The sequence below is a fragment of the Scomber japonicus genome, chromosome 6, assembly GCF_027409825.1.
Source record: "Scomber japonicus isolate fScoJap1 chromosome 6, fScoJap1.pri, whole genome shotgun sequence".
NCBI lineage: Eukaryota > Metazoa > Chordata > Actinopteri > Scombriformes > Scombridae > Scomber > Scomber japonicus.
Window position 1 is genome coordinate 20,909,322 of NC_070583.1, and position 13,703 is coordinate 20,923,024.

At 41.9% G+C, this 13,703-nt stretch overlaps 1 protein-coding gene across 1 annotated transcript in view; it reads right to left on the reverse strand.

Moving 5' to 3' along the window:
- The window catches only part of tiam1b (TIAM Rac1 associated GEF 1b), a 36,717-nt gene that overhangs the window by 12,216 nt on the left and 10,798 nt on the right, over positions 1 to 13,703 (reverse strand). Inside the window, exons 2-15 of the mRNA XM_053320570.1 lie at positions 12,370 to 12,461; positions 11,318 to 12,239; positions 9,820 to 10,276; positions 9,233 to 9,405; positions 8,778 to 9,002; positions 6,876 to 7,061; positions 5,370 to 5,516; positions 5,171 to 5,245; positions 4,554 to 4,724; positions 4,118 to 4,222; positions 3,586 to 3,667; positions 3,215 to 3,301; positions 1,729 to 1,941; positions 997 to 1,097 (exon numbers count right to left, since the gene is read on the reverse strand). Coding sequence (XP_053176545.1) covers positions 997 to 1,097; positions 1,729 to 1,941; positions 3,215 to 3,301; positions 3,586 to 3,667; positions 4,118 to 4,222; positions 4,554 to 4,724; positions 5,171 to 5,245; positions 5,370 to 5,516; positions 6,876 to 7,061; positions 8,778 to 9,002; positions 9,233 to 9,405; positions 9,820 to 10,276; positions 11,318 to 12,229 — 2,934 coding nt within the window. The 5' untranslated portion in view covers positions 12,230 to 12,239; positions 12,370 to 12,461. The remainder of the gene's footprint in view (positions 1 to 996; positions 1,098 to 1,728; positions 1,942 to 3,214; positions 3,302 to 3,585; positions 3,668 to 4,117; positions 4,223 to 4,553; positions 4,725 to 5,170; positions 5,246 to 5,369; positions 5,517 to 6,875; positions 7,062 to 8,777; positions 9,003 to 9,232; positions 9,406 to 9,819; positions 10,277 to 11,317; positions 12,240 to 12,369; positions 12,462 to 13,703) is intronic.

Consider the following 13,703-nt stretch of genomic DNA (forward strand, 5'->3'; position numbering starts at 1 on the left):
AGCAATTAGAATGCAAGCTTAATCAAAGGCCCGTCCATCACATGAATGCTTGGATGTTACTTTCAAAGCAAATACTTGACCCTTGCCTTGAGTCTCTAACTCATAAGATACACTTCAATTGGCATGAATTGATATTTAGGTCCCTTTGATTTTCATTATGTCAAAAGCTACAAAATACACTGCACACAGCTTAAAAGGAAAAGATGAATCTGATACAGATAAACAAAGACAAACAGGGAGAACAAATGGATAATGTAAATGTGGGCACTGCTCTGCTTTCCTGATCAACATGAGATGAGCCAGTAACAGATGGCACCTCAAACTGTGGTGGAGCAAACTGTTCTTAAGTACTATCTTCATAACAACACTGACTGAGATGAGCGGGATGCTGTGAAGGATGAGGGAAGGAAACAAGTCAAGGATTCAACACCTCAGTTCATCAAATGTTTTCTGTAATGATACTCAGAAGTGATGCACGGCTATGCACCCAGCCGACCTGCACCACCCACCCTGCAATAATATGCATGAATCAACCACCCGAACCTGACACGACCACCAAACCATCAACACACACAAACAAAAAGGTATCCTACATGTGTAGACAGATACTGTTTCTTTTAAGACTAGTGTTTTAACTGGACTCACAAAAAGATGGAGACATGACCAGCTGAACAGGAAAGTGCGCTCACAGGATGTGCTTGTTACTGAAATGCACAGCACGGTGTGTATGTGAGTGTATGTATTTGAGAGAGAATGAGTGACAAAGAGGGGAAGAGACTAATAATGCACAGCCAAGCTTACTGCACACAATGTTTCTGTAAGTTATTTATAACTTACTCATAATGCTGCTTTTTCACCCGCCTGTCTGAACCGGTGATATTTTCTTGTATCATTATCCTAACCAGACTGACCCTCAGGACCTATGGGTTGTGGGTCGACCTGTGCATCAGTAATACTCAGACTCCAGTAACAAAAAAGAAGAATTGGCAGTCTTACCTTTCGGCACTCATCAAACTCACTGAAGAGCTCAGAGTCGTCATCTAAGCTGTCTCCTGAGCTCTCCAACAGCAGTCCCACCCCATCATCCAGGATCTCCTCTGAGAAAACAAACAAGCCATATATGAGCTATATGAAAATTGTATACATGCACAATATATTTGATTCTTTAACTGAGATGAATTCACTTTTAAACAAGGATTGTACAGTGCAAAACGCCAAAGAAAAAAAGTGATAAAAATAAAATAGTTTTGCTGTGTCATGAAAAGCATGCCAAACGTATCAAACTAATCCACTAAGTGAGAACACACGTACTGCTGGGAACCTCTCATAGCCCTCTTCCTAATTAATTCCCTGAAGATTCACCATATTTGCATAAATCAAACTGGTGTCACTAAGGACACTGACAAGAAATGTTTTTCTTCTCAGAAGGAAAGAAAAACCAAAGCTTGAGAACAGCCTGCTTTTGCCTTTCTGGTCTGTTTGCATCTCTGAAAGGATTAAAGACCAGCTCAGCTGCCAAACATGACCATACTGTGTGAACTCCTACACACTTTACAACTGTACATGACTTCTGTGAAATTGAGTTTTGAAGTTAAACTCTGCTAATTGGACCCACAAATGTGCTAAATTAGTAAAGGAAACTTTCAGGAGCTAATCATTTACTCTCTTTGGGAAATGAAGCACAAACACGAACATCAACGTCTGGCTGTATTTGAAAGTATGTGTCACCTTGACTCTGGGAGAAGATGTCTGTGTAGAGATCCTCTTCTGCATCTGAGCGGCGTGGCGGTAGGTAGCACAGCTGACGGCGGTCCACAGAAGGCAAGGTGTTGACTGTCAAAGCCAGTGAGGATTGGGAGAATGCCGCCTTCATGTCAGAGAAGTTGAGACTATGAGAGTCCTTTCCATTCAGCTGAAGTATTTCATCCCCTGCATTCAGACCTGCAGAGTGGGAACACCATCAGCTTAAATTCAATTTACTGCCTGTCACACCCCATGCACTAAACAAACAGCATCATATTTTCCCTTATTTATAAAGATGGTAACAACAGTCTAGCTCATTTGGTGTGCTGATTAACTGACAATTAAACTCCTAATTAAGATTATAAGAAGACATTATTGCAAAAAATCGAAACAGAGTTAAAAGGAGAAGTACAACTCTGAACATTTCTTGCAGATTAATTATCTTTGCCTTTCAGACCCACAAGCATGACCCACTTCTATATGACCAGTAAACTGTCAGCCACTGAGGCAGTGATGATATCTCACTGTGCTGCAGCACAGCATCACTGTGCTGTCACTGTAGTCTAACTTAGTAGTATGGGTACCAATATGAAGCAGCTGTGGTGTGGTCATAAGTCAGCTTCGTCTTTCCAGGGCTGCCAACTCTCACGCATTGACCATGAGACTCACGCAATTGTCACTTTTCACTCTCTCTCACGCCACACGTCCAATTTCAAAAAAAAATTCATAACTGAAACAGCAGCACCATGCAGCAGTGACTTATTCACTGAGAAATACACACAAATCTATCATATTGTCAATTATTCCCATGCACACTGTTCAGAGTTATTTCAGTCTGCAGCTACTCTTGCACCATGCACACGCAGGAAGGAGAATGAGTTACTATGGTTACGGGGGACTCTCTATCTCTAAAACTTTCTTGCGATTCCCAATGATAGATTTTTAGGTTTTATTGATTGATCCAAATTGTTCGTACTTTGTTGCAATTGTTGATCGCCTTGTGAGTATTTAAAATAGCAACCCTCAGGTTTAACATTGTTTAAGCAGGTTTACTTGTCTAAATTATATTGGGATATCTTGTAAGGCTATTTCATTAAGATAAAATTAATTAGCCTTCCCGCACGGCAACAAATCGCACTCCAAGCTGAAGTCATAACTCTGCAGCCCTGATCTTTCACAAAGGCCAGTGAGAGGCAGTGTGGTTATGATTATAGTAATCAACACCCTTGAGAACTGCGTGTTCCCTGAACCCTTTCCTGCCTATTGAACAAGCATGTGTTAATGTGTTTCTAAAGAGAAATGGTAAAAATGTCTATTGACCTTGATGTGAGAAAAATGCAAATGGAGAACTAAATCTGTTGCAACTCTAGTTCTTTTCCTTTTTTTCTCTAGTTGTAATTTATAAGCTTACAGACACCAGATTGAGTGTTTTTGAAAGGAGTTCATTTGATGGAAATGAAGGGTAATGAACCTTTGGCGAAGGCTAATCCACCCGCCTTCACATCAGTGATGTAGAGCTGCTGTACCCCGTCCTCCTCCACCACTGAAATTGAGAAACCTGGAGGAGGAAAAGGAGAGACGATAAGAGGAGGAGGAGAGAGAGTAGGGGGACTCTGTTATATAAAACACATCAGAGGGATTTGTGCAGAACAAATGGGAATGCGTCTGAAAAAAATCAGGTCAGGTATAGGTCAAAGAAAAGCAATTATTACACCCCACAACAACAGCAACACATAAAATCTTTGACATTGACTTCATAACAGAATATTAACTGAAAACAAAAACATAATTATAATCATCAATCAAAAAGAAACCACACAGGATCATTTAAATGGGTCCTACCGTAACCAATCATGCAGGATACATCTCGGTCAAACTGGATTACTTTTGTTATTTTGGAGCAGAGCTCAATTTCTTTGTAAAGCTGTGAAAAACAAAAAAGAAGTTATTATATAAATCATGACACAATGGCCTACTTTATCTATATTCTGGTGGGTGGGTTATTGACAGCATGGAAAGAGAGCGTTCATTTTCTGTATTCTTAAACAAAGCAGTCTTTATACTGAATAGTCTGATGTCTGAGTATATGATATAGATACAAAAGTCACTGCAGATATTATTTATTAAAGGCACTCCATTAATAGATTTATGTTTTGGTGCATTGTCCTCCCTAGCAGGCGTTTCCACAGAGAAAACATAACATAGAAAGGCTAAAAACACAAGTGTATTAATAATTCACAACATATGATGCTCTTATGGTCTGTGGGTTTTTCCCCCCATGTTCATTGCTATGCAATTACTTGAATTTTGTTAGAGATTTTTTTGGGCTGTTTTAAAATAAAATGATTTAATGCTGAGACAGGAAATGACATACCAGGTCACACACATCCTCTTCTGGTTTGGGAATGTAGAATTGCACTTGGTTTTCAATCAGGAATTTGAGCCATAAGTAATGCTTGGTGGAATCGAGCTGGTGAGCCTGTGTGATGAGGGAAAAAAGACAGAGAGGATTGTTTTTCTAATCATCAACATGACAGCAGCTTATCACAGACTCATTTCTGGATGATAAAAAAGAAAAAATCCACAAAGCTACTCAGGAAGCCCTTTACAATGACATATTTAGAGCTTTCTGACTCAGCAATGATAATATTTGCCGACCTAAAGACACCGTCTGGCCTCTAATAACAAAACATCCTCTGCATGTGTTTTCAGGTGTATATATCTTTACTTCTTTACCATGCAGATGTCACTGTAGTGAAACATAAACCATAGATCAGGTGAAGTAATTTGAGGCTTGGTGGTGTTGCTACCTTGCAGATGGTTTCCAGAACACACAGTGCTGATTCTCCTGGCTGGATGATGGTGAGTACAGGCTGGTCATTTGGCAAACAAACCCAGGAGGGAGTGAGGTGGTCAGGGACCCAGATGTCACTTTCTGTGCTGGGCCGTGGGAGGCTTTTCACAGTTCCATCCTCACTTTTCTGTGATTAGAGATGCATTAAAAGGCTCAGTTAATTTAGCTTTTAAGGTCAGAATTATTCTTATTGTGTAATCATGTTTTAGTGCAAAGTTTGATTGAACTATAATAAGTAATGGTTCCACTGTTATGTTTCAGTGATTCCCCCGAAGCAGTCTGTTTTTTATTACCACCCATCTAAATAATAGCCGTACATTTTCCAATGTGTAAAGCTAATTATTGTACATGGGCCTTAGAGAAATGAAACAAAAAATGCAAACTCTTGTAATGCCTAGGTAGCCACCATAGTGGTAACCTCAGGCACTTTGCTCTCGTGCTTATTAGGATAGACAGAGTGCTCAAATTTGAGTGACATTACTGTTGGTTAAAGATGTGTTTAAGTAAGTTCCCACTCATGTTTGACCTCTCAGTTACATTAATGTGAACAAAGAATGAATAATTTCTCCTTACTGTGTGTTCCTTGGCAGAATCAACATATATACCATCTATGGGCTTTTTCACTTGCTCCTCGCCATCAGCAAAGACCTGCAAAAACAAAAAGAATGTAAAGTGGTCATAACTCAAACAGAATTGTGCAAGATAAATGCTTAGGGAAGTGTGCATTGACACATAAAAATCACTTTATATGACAGAGAAAAGCCTCACAGACCTGGTTGATACTGGGATGGGCTTTTGTCTTTTTCTTTGAGGTAGTGTCCAGACCCCACAGAGAAGAGAACCTGCTCTTTCGCTTGCTGCAGGAGCGGGACATGGCCTGTGTCCGCCGTCTCACGCTGGTCTCTGTGCGAGCTGCCACCTGCAAAAACATCACAGCTCAGAAGGGGCTCAAACTGATCAAATGAGGCATAGATTAAAATATATTTGACCTCTTATTACAAGAGCAATTGTTGCAGCATATCTCAGCAAAAAAGTGTTATGCAGAATATGTTAATGCATGCATGAGATCTCAATGTAGGTTAAGCACAGAATAGCCAGTGACTAACATTAAGGCACACCAAACAAGTGCCATTTAAAAATGAACAAAAACTACTAGTACATGTGACAAAAATATGTAAAAAATATTTTCCATGAGCATACATAACCTGAACATGAGGCATTTCATCAGCCCATCGCTGTAAATAAGAATTTGTTCTCAACAGACTTGTCTGGTTTAATAAGATGATGAAAAAGGGTCACACTGGCCCATGTGTAATAAATAGATAACATACATATATAGAGCTGTCAGGTCTATTTCACACATTAGCACTGCACACATGCAGATTTTTACACATCTTGGCATTTCTAGGTTACTCACCTGTGAAGAAGCAAGAGTCCAAGATTTTTATAAATAGGCTGAATTGGAAACTATAACAGCACTGTGCATGAAGGAACTGGCATGCTTTAAACTTTAAATTGGCACTCATCCTGTCTGTTTTTGTTCTTTCAACTTTTCTCAGCCCTTTTTGGACATACTGTTGATACTGGTGTTCATGGAGGGAGTGAAGTGCAAATTAGAGAGGAGTGAAAAAGTAGGAAAGATAACAAAGAAGAGAAGAGAGCAGTTAGATGGTCTCTCTTTTGTTAGACATCCCACCCTGCTATCTGGCAGCTAAGACACCCACATGCTCTGCAACACAGCGTCGGTGGAAGGGAAAAAATACCTCACTGATCTGCAAACGTCTCTAAAAAAAAATCAAATTGATATTTTCCTGTACTACCCGTGCTTTTAGCTGTGAAGTACATAACCTCAGTGCAGTAGTGGGAGGCAAAAAACTGAACCAAAACCTCCCAAACAGGTGCCCTGTGTGAAATCAAGGCTACACACTACACATTTCAGTTGCTGGAATCAATTGCCCTGCCAGGAGAGGCACCAAGTGTACTCAGTGGTTCCTATGTGTATTTTGACGTGGGTTTGAGCACATTTTTTCTGGTTACAATGTAAGTGGCTTGCTCTAAATAAACGGGCAGGACTGTGTTTGAAGAGAAAATTCTAAGGCTGAAAGGTTATAGGTTTGATTCCTGCAACTTGAGTATGTATTTTTTACATTATTTTAACTTGCAAAATGAATACAAATGTAAACGTGTCTATACTGTAGACCTGAGATTATGTAAATGTTTACCGTGACAACACTGAAAAAATGTAACGAACATGAAGAAACAGAGCGGTGATATTTACCAGTGCATGGAAGGAAGAGACTGAGAATATACCCAGTCGGCCCATTGCAAGCTTGGTGGGGCGAGAGGCGAAGGCCAGGAGGCGTTTAGGGTTAGGCAGCTCTCCTCCCTGCAGGCTGGCCAGGTAGCACCTGAAGCGGAACAGATCCATGTGAAACTGCTCCAGGTTCTGCTCCCACAAGAAGATCTATAGAAGGAGAGGGACACAACAAAACATCAAGGCTCTTGTTTTTCTTGTTTTTCCAACTTCAGAGCAAGATGGAGCATCTCCTCTCTTCCCCAGGAGCTATGTTATCACTATGTTTCGGGAGTTGCCAAGTTGTGATCTCTTTGCCTAATGGTTTGATTTTTAGTGGGGCAGTAGAGCAGGACATTGTGATTATTCACTGGAGTGTCCCCTCCCAGTCACGGTCCTGCACTGGTGTTTGGAAGAGGTGGCCAGCGCCATGGTGGAGGGCTCTGTATCACTGCAAAGTAGCGCAGAGACAAGAAAGAAACAATACTGCACATTCCACTGGCAGATAGAGGCTGGGAGCATTTCAGCTTTCTAAGGAGCGGGCCTATATCTATTCAGTTGTGCACAATGTGAAACCTGACACTGCCAAACAGAACCGCTCCAACCAAGCACTACCTAACAAAGACCATTTGATCTCCCTTCTGTGTAAACAGACCTATTAAAGACAAAATGTGCTTTTAAATTAATTGAGAGAATGGCAGACTATTGAATGGTGCCAACTTCATACTATGTTAAACCTAAGACTGAAAAGCAATCTGGTAGCTGATAGATGTAATATCAGCAGCCTCTAGCGGGTGATGCCTCTAATATCTGTTTCTTGAATCCCATCTTACCCTTTTCATTTTCTTAGTCCATTTTAGGCTTATGTTTCTTGCTTTTGAACAATTCAGGGATACCGATATTGACATACCTGGTTGTATATGATACCTGTAATTAAGCAAACACTACATAACTGGAAGTCGTTCTGAAAATAATACTTGTTATTGTCACTGAAAATGTCTAAAATAGACTAGTATGAAAGGAAAACACATTCAGTGCCCTGGCAGTTTGTTTCTGAGGTCAAGACGAACTTGTAGAACAGATTTTTTAAAAAGGTAATTTTTGTTCAGCCGTTTGTGCCAACAGTCTCAGTGAGTGGGAGCAGTGGGCAGATGGACAGAGCTTTTAGGCTGATGTAATGCTCCTTGAGTTGTTTTAGCCACTTAACTAAGTAAAGACAAACCTTTTCCATGTCTATGAAAAAAAATCATCAATCCTGGCTTGTTATGTTGCTCATCACCTCAGAAAAGTTCACTTAAGCTGGGACTGCTGTGAACACATTTGCATTGCAATAAGGGCTATTCTGAATGAAATGAATCACCAGTAAATATTTTGCATGGAGAACTGACCCAATTTGACTTACTATCAGCCTTAATGTAAATATGACAAGACTTGAAAACACTGCTTCTGCTCTGCTCACTTTCTTACTGTATCATATTTTCTATGAATATTCTAAGCAACAGTGATACCAGTAAAGTACAGGTAATAATCACAGTGTTCTTGTTATCCAATTGGTCAAATGTAATGTTCAAATATTAGTCTCACTAAAATAATAATGTTTTATTGTATACGGCTTACTTGAAAGTTCAAAAAATAGGGAAAAGGAAAGTGAAAATATAATCTGCAAAGAAAAGTGCTGATAAAATGTGAGTAAATGTAATTGCATCAGAAGCTCAAACTTTAACTTCATGCTAAAAAAGTTTCTACGACCTCAGAGAAACATTCAAATTCCTGCCATCGGAGTCAGGATAATACTTCTTAAAACCCCAAATAACTGTCTGACATGAGTGGGAAATGAGGGAGCAATGAGGAAGACAAGTTAAAATATGAAGGGAGAATAAAACCTACTTGATCCAGGATTGTCTTCCTTTTCTTGGTATCAGTGACGGCAGACAGCTGCATGTCTCCCATCTTCTTCATCTTCTCGTCCATGTCAATCTTCTGCTCCAGCTTCTTGAGTTCAGCACGGAGCAGCCGCACCGTGTCCTCTCTGTGGTGCTGGCGGGCGACAGCGGTGGCACACGCCGAGTGGATGGCTGTGATCCAGTTCTCCAGCTCTGTCTGGCTGCAGGTCTGCACGGGGACAGACAGCAAAAGGTCAGAGGTTAAATAACACACCAGCGAGTTGGCATTCGAAACAAAAAGCTGTTTATTAGCTTTTCCTGTGTTGATTCACTGCTAATTATAACAGCAAATCAGATTTGAAAAGAGCAGGAACTGTACATATAGGTCAAGGTAATACTTGCCTTTAGGAGAGTATGGCAATTATTCACAGACCAGGTGACATTTAAGCATTCTCTTACCTGGAACAAAAAGGCATCTCCTAGAGAATTGCTGAGACAGAACACAAAGTCCTTTTTGGGATGCTCTGGTACAGCCTGGACAATACTGTTCTCTACCCAGATGGCATGCTTTGGAATACTGTTGTTGTCAATCCCTGAACGGCCATCAGTCTCATAGAAGAACAGAGTGCACCCTGGGAAAACAAGGTTTTTCATTACTTATAAAATGCTCACTTTTGCATTGAAACCAGCTTGAATCAATCTCAAGGAACTAACAATGACACTTCTGATTTTTTTTTTAATGCCAGATTTACACTAGCAATTTCATTCTGCTCTCCAGTGGCCAATATTAAGAAGTGCAGCATGGCAAAGGAAGGCATCATGATCATTATAGTACTGATTTGATTTCAAACCCAGTCAAGTACAATTTGATAATGAGGCTCATAATGAGCTCAAATTAAAATTTGGTTTAATTGAAATAGATTAGATTTCAAGTATATTTGCATAAGAAAAAAAAAAAATCAATGTGCTGTATTGAAAGAGTGTGTTGATGCTGAGGTTGTGGAATAAAGCATAAATGCTATGGACACACTGAGGGCAAAACAAACCTTTCAGGGACACCCAGTAACTCTTCCACTTGCGCCTCGTGGCTGATTCGACTTTCTTGTTCTTCTTATGTACAAGGAAGTTCTTGACAGCAAGCCGGCCAGCTTTGCGCACCATCCCCTGGGCAACACTGAGCAAAGGGTCAGACTGGTAGGCAGAGCTCATAGTGCTCTGCTCGTCACTTAGAGCTGACCCCGCCTCCTCCAAACTCTCAGTCTGGCAGGTGCTCATCTCCAGCTCTTGACGAAAGTTCTCATACACGCCCTGCACGCACTCGCTGGCCCCGCCGCCACTGCTGCTGCCGCTGTCACTGCCGGCAAACATGCTCCTGCCGGCCGCCGAGCACACGGAGAAGGAGGCTGACATGGTCTTGTAGCGTCGGGATTGGTGCTCTGCTTCCACTGTCACCCCATCGATGCCACTGTCCTCGTACTCACTGCCCTCCCCGGCAGTGACATCCTGCGTCAGAGCAGAAGCACAAGACAGGTGAGATGGCATGGTAACCACAACTTTTTCATCACTAAGAGAACAGCCAGTCAACAAGTCCTACGCTGAGTGACGAATACTGCAGATACAGGTTAGAGCTGTTCTTCTGAATCAAACATGTTGAAAAAACTGACTACAGTAGCCTAACAAGAGAGTCCATGGGTTGCTTAGTCCTGAGGTTCTGCTCAAAACTAATTATTCACAGCAAAGTGTCTGCTGTTGTATGAGTGCAGCCTGCCCTCCCTGTGGCACCACAGGGTCTGCCCTCTCCTACCCACATGGCCAAAGGCTCCTGGGAGATAAAGGGGGTTTCACCGAGCTCGGTATCTCCATCTGGTCACATGACCAAATCATGCGCTCCAAAGCTCCATTCACCATGGCTGACGGTGCCCCGTAGTGACAGGGCCACCATACACGTTTTACTGTTACACTCTTCCACAGACCCCCCCTCATTATCATAACAAAAGACTCAGGCATTTCAAACAGGGAGTGACTTTAAGCTCTGCTCCCCCTCCTGCCATCGTAGTCTCCTCTCCCAAGAAAAACAACAGTTTCATCAGGAAACACACATCGCCAGCCTGACACAAGCTTTTCTTTTTTTTTTTTTTTTTACATTTAAGCTGTTTCAGCAGCTTATTATCTGTGAGGTGAATGCAGCAGAGGAAATGCTCAGACAAAATGGGAGGGGGGGGGGGGGGGGGGGGGGACTTGAATGAGAGGAGCTGTCTTAGTGGTGATGCCACCAGACTAAATTATGATTCTGCACAGCTTTTCAAACTCTGTCCAAATAGCACATACTAACTGTGACACAGCTTCAGCAGTTCAGGTCTCTGACATTTCAAAAACTCAAGAGAATATCAAACAAAACTTACTACATACATATATACATTAACACCAATGTCACGGATAGAGTACTTTGATTCTATGAATTGTGCCATTTTTTCAGTAAGTCTATTTGAATCAAATCAGTAGTGTGAAAGATCAGCACAAATGTGAAATTGCTCTACATCTTACCTGTATTGTCTGTGCCCTCCTGCCCTGCATACTGGAACACATGGCAGCTTGGTGGCTGCTCAGGCCTTCAGAGAGGCAGTGGGAACGCCGGCAGGGAAGTGTGTATGCACCGTAGGTATTCCCATCCTCCTCTGACGGCGAGAGCATCTTATCATCATCACCCTCCCTGATAGCCCTGTTGGCATCCCGCCACTTGGCATAACGGTCATGGGGTTGCCTGCAGGCAGAACTCTTCTGGCTGTACAGCTCGTCCAGGGAGTTTGCCCTGTCAGTAGAGTCTGTGGGGCTGGACTGCAGGTGTCCTTCGCAGTCAGTAAAATCCCTCTCATTAGCCGTGTCTATGATCTCCTCTGTGCTAGTCAGGTGCTCTTGGCTGAGGTCGGAAAGAGAAAACTCCAGGCTGTCATCTCGCCACATGTCTGCAGACTTAGATCTCTTCTTCTTAAAACTGACGGTCTCTTTGGAGCCGTCCCGGGTTTTCTGGAGGTAAGTTACCTCACCTGTGTACACGTCTTCGTCCTGCACCTCCTCTGCAGTGGGGCCAGGTAGAGTTATATGCATTGTATTCATGTGCACAGAGGGGTTGGCCAGGTCATTGTGAAAGGAAACAGGCCGCAGGTTCATGGCCACGCGGTCCACCCAAATGGGACTTCCAAAGTCAGGGAGGATATTTGTCTCATTGAAGGGTTCAAGGCCATGGTCAGCCAGGGATTGTGGGATACTGGGGGTACTACTTGAGCGTGTGCTCGTCTCAGAGTTCCTGTGCTCTATTTTCCCTGATGAAGCATGTCGAGAGCGTCTGGATTGCTTGTTAGAGATTCGAAGAGACCGGGACATGTGCTTGCGTGACAAATAGCCATGTTCGTTACCGTAGAGGGCATGGTCCCCGCTCTGGCTCTCGACATTTCCCATGGTTCAGAGGCTGAAGGGAAGAAAACATAAAACTTATATATACTCCAAAAGAATATATAACCTATACAAAAATATAATGTGTTCATTTGGAAATGTGTAAAGACACAAAACAACAGAACCATGCACAAATGTTGTATTACCTGCAGGATAGTAATGCTTTTTCTGGCATTTTGTTTGTCACTGGATCTTCAGATAGTATGGTCCTTCAGTTGCTGTTTTGATCCACAAAGCCCTGAAAACAGAAACATTCAAGAGAGAAATTCTATCAGTTATGTTATCGTTAAGTACTAGCTCATGTTTAAAGATATCTGCAGCTGAAAATGGAAATTTAATGTGGTATTTCTTGGGTATTATGTAATGGTCAAAAAAGTTTTACACACACGGCTGAAGTTTTTTTTTTGGAAGCCTTGTTTATTTTAAGAGAGCACAACCCATGTGAAAAATGTATCCAGACAGCTTGAATAACACTTAGTTCTATTCATGATAATACAGATCATCAATTACTTTAAAACCAATTTGAGCATTCATAAACTAGAACTAGGATTCTGTTTTGAGATAATCACTGGTCCAAGAGTGTTTGACACAGCACATTGTACGCCTTCATCTTCAATTACTTTGTTTCACTGATCACAAAAGCCTTTCATTGCAAATTTTGATTTAACTTTTTTTTTTGCTGTAACCTCATTATAACTTCTGTATCTTGTCTTTTAACTTAAGTCTCTTTATGGAATTGCAAAATCACACAGATTTGGGCGGCAAAGACTTTCCCCTCAAACAACCCTGCAGCTGATCAGAAAAGGAGGTCAAAGAGTCGAAATAAGGAAAGCAGAGCAGTGGAGAAATTGTAACATGACCCTGATTTATTGTACGACTTGTTCATCACTCATGTTCCTAAAGAAAAAAACAAAAAAACACTGTTTTGTTCAAGCCAGCTAGAAAGACACCACCCTCAGTTTGACAGAGGAAATGATCCACTCAGCCCCTTTCAGCATGCACATGAGCTTGTGTGAAGTGGAGGGAACGTAATGACTATATGAGCGCTGTGACAGCCTGAGTGAACTTGAGTTATTTAGAGCTGAAGTGCACCACACCAACCTATCCATGCATCATTGTTGTCATCTGTACCTTCCTACATTAATGGGGGCAGGGAGCAGGAGGGGGTCCCATAAGTTTTCACCATAGTGCACATTTGGACTCCATCTACCTGCCTTCAGGCTGGATAGCCTGCTCCAAAAAGGTCCTGTTCCAGGCCTGGGACCATCAACAGATGGGACAGAAGATTAACTAAACACATTGTTGGCTGTTGTGCCTCCTGATGTGCGCTCCGCTCCTTTTAGGACAGACCCTTTGGGGGGTGCAGTGTTTTTGCGTGTATAGTTGATGCAGATGAGTGGGAGCCCAACCCTCTGCTACTGCATGCACTCAGGCTTACTGTGAAGAGGGCCGTTACGTAAACTGGAGCTGACCCCATTTT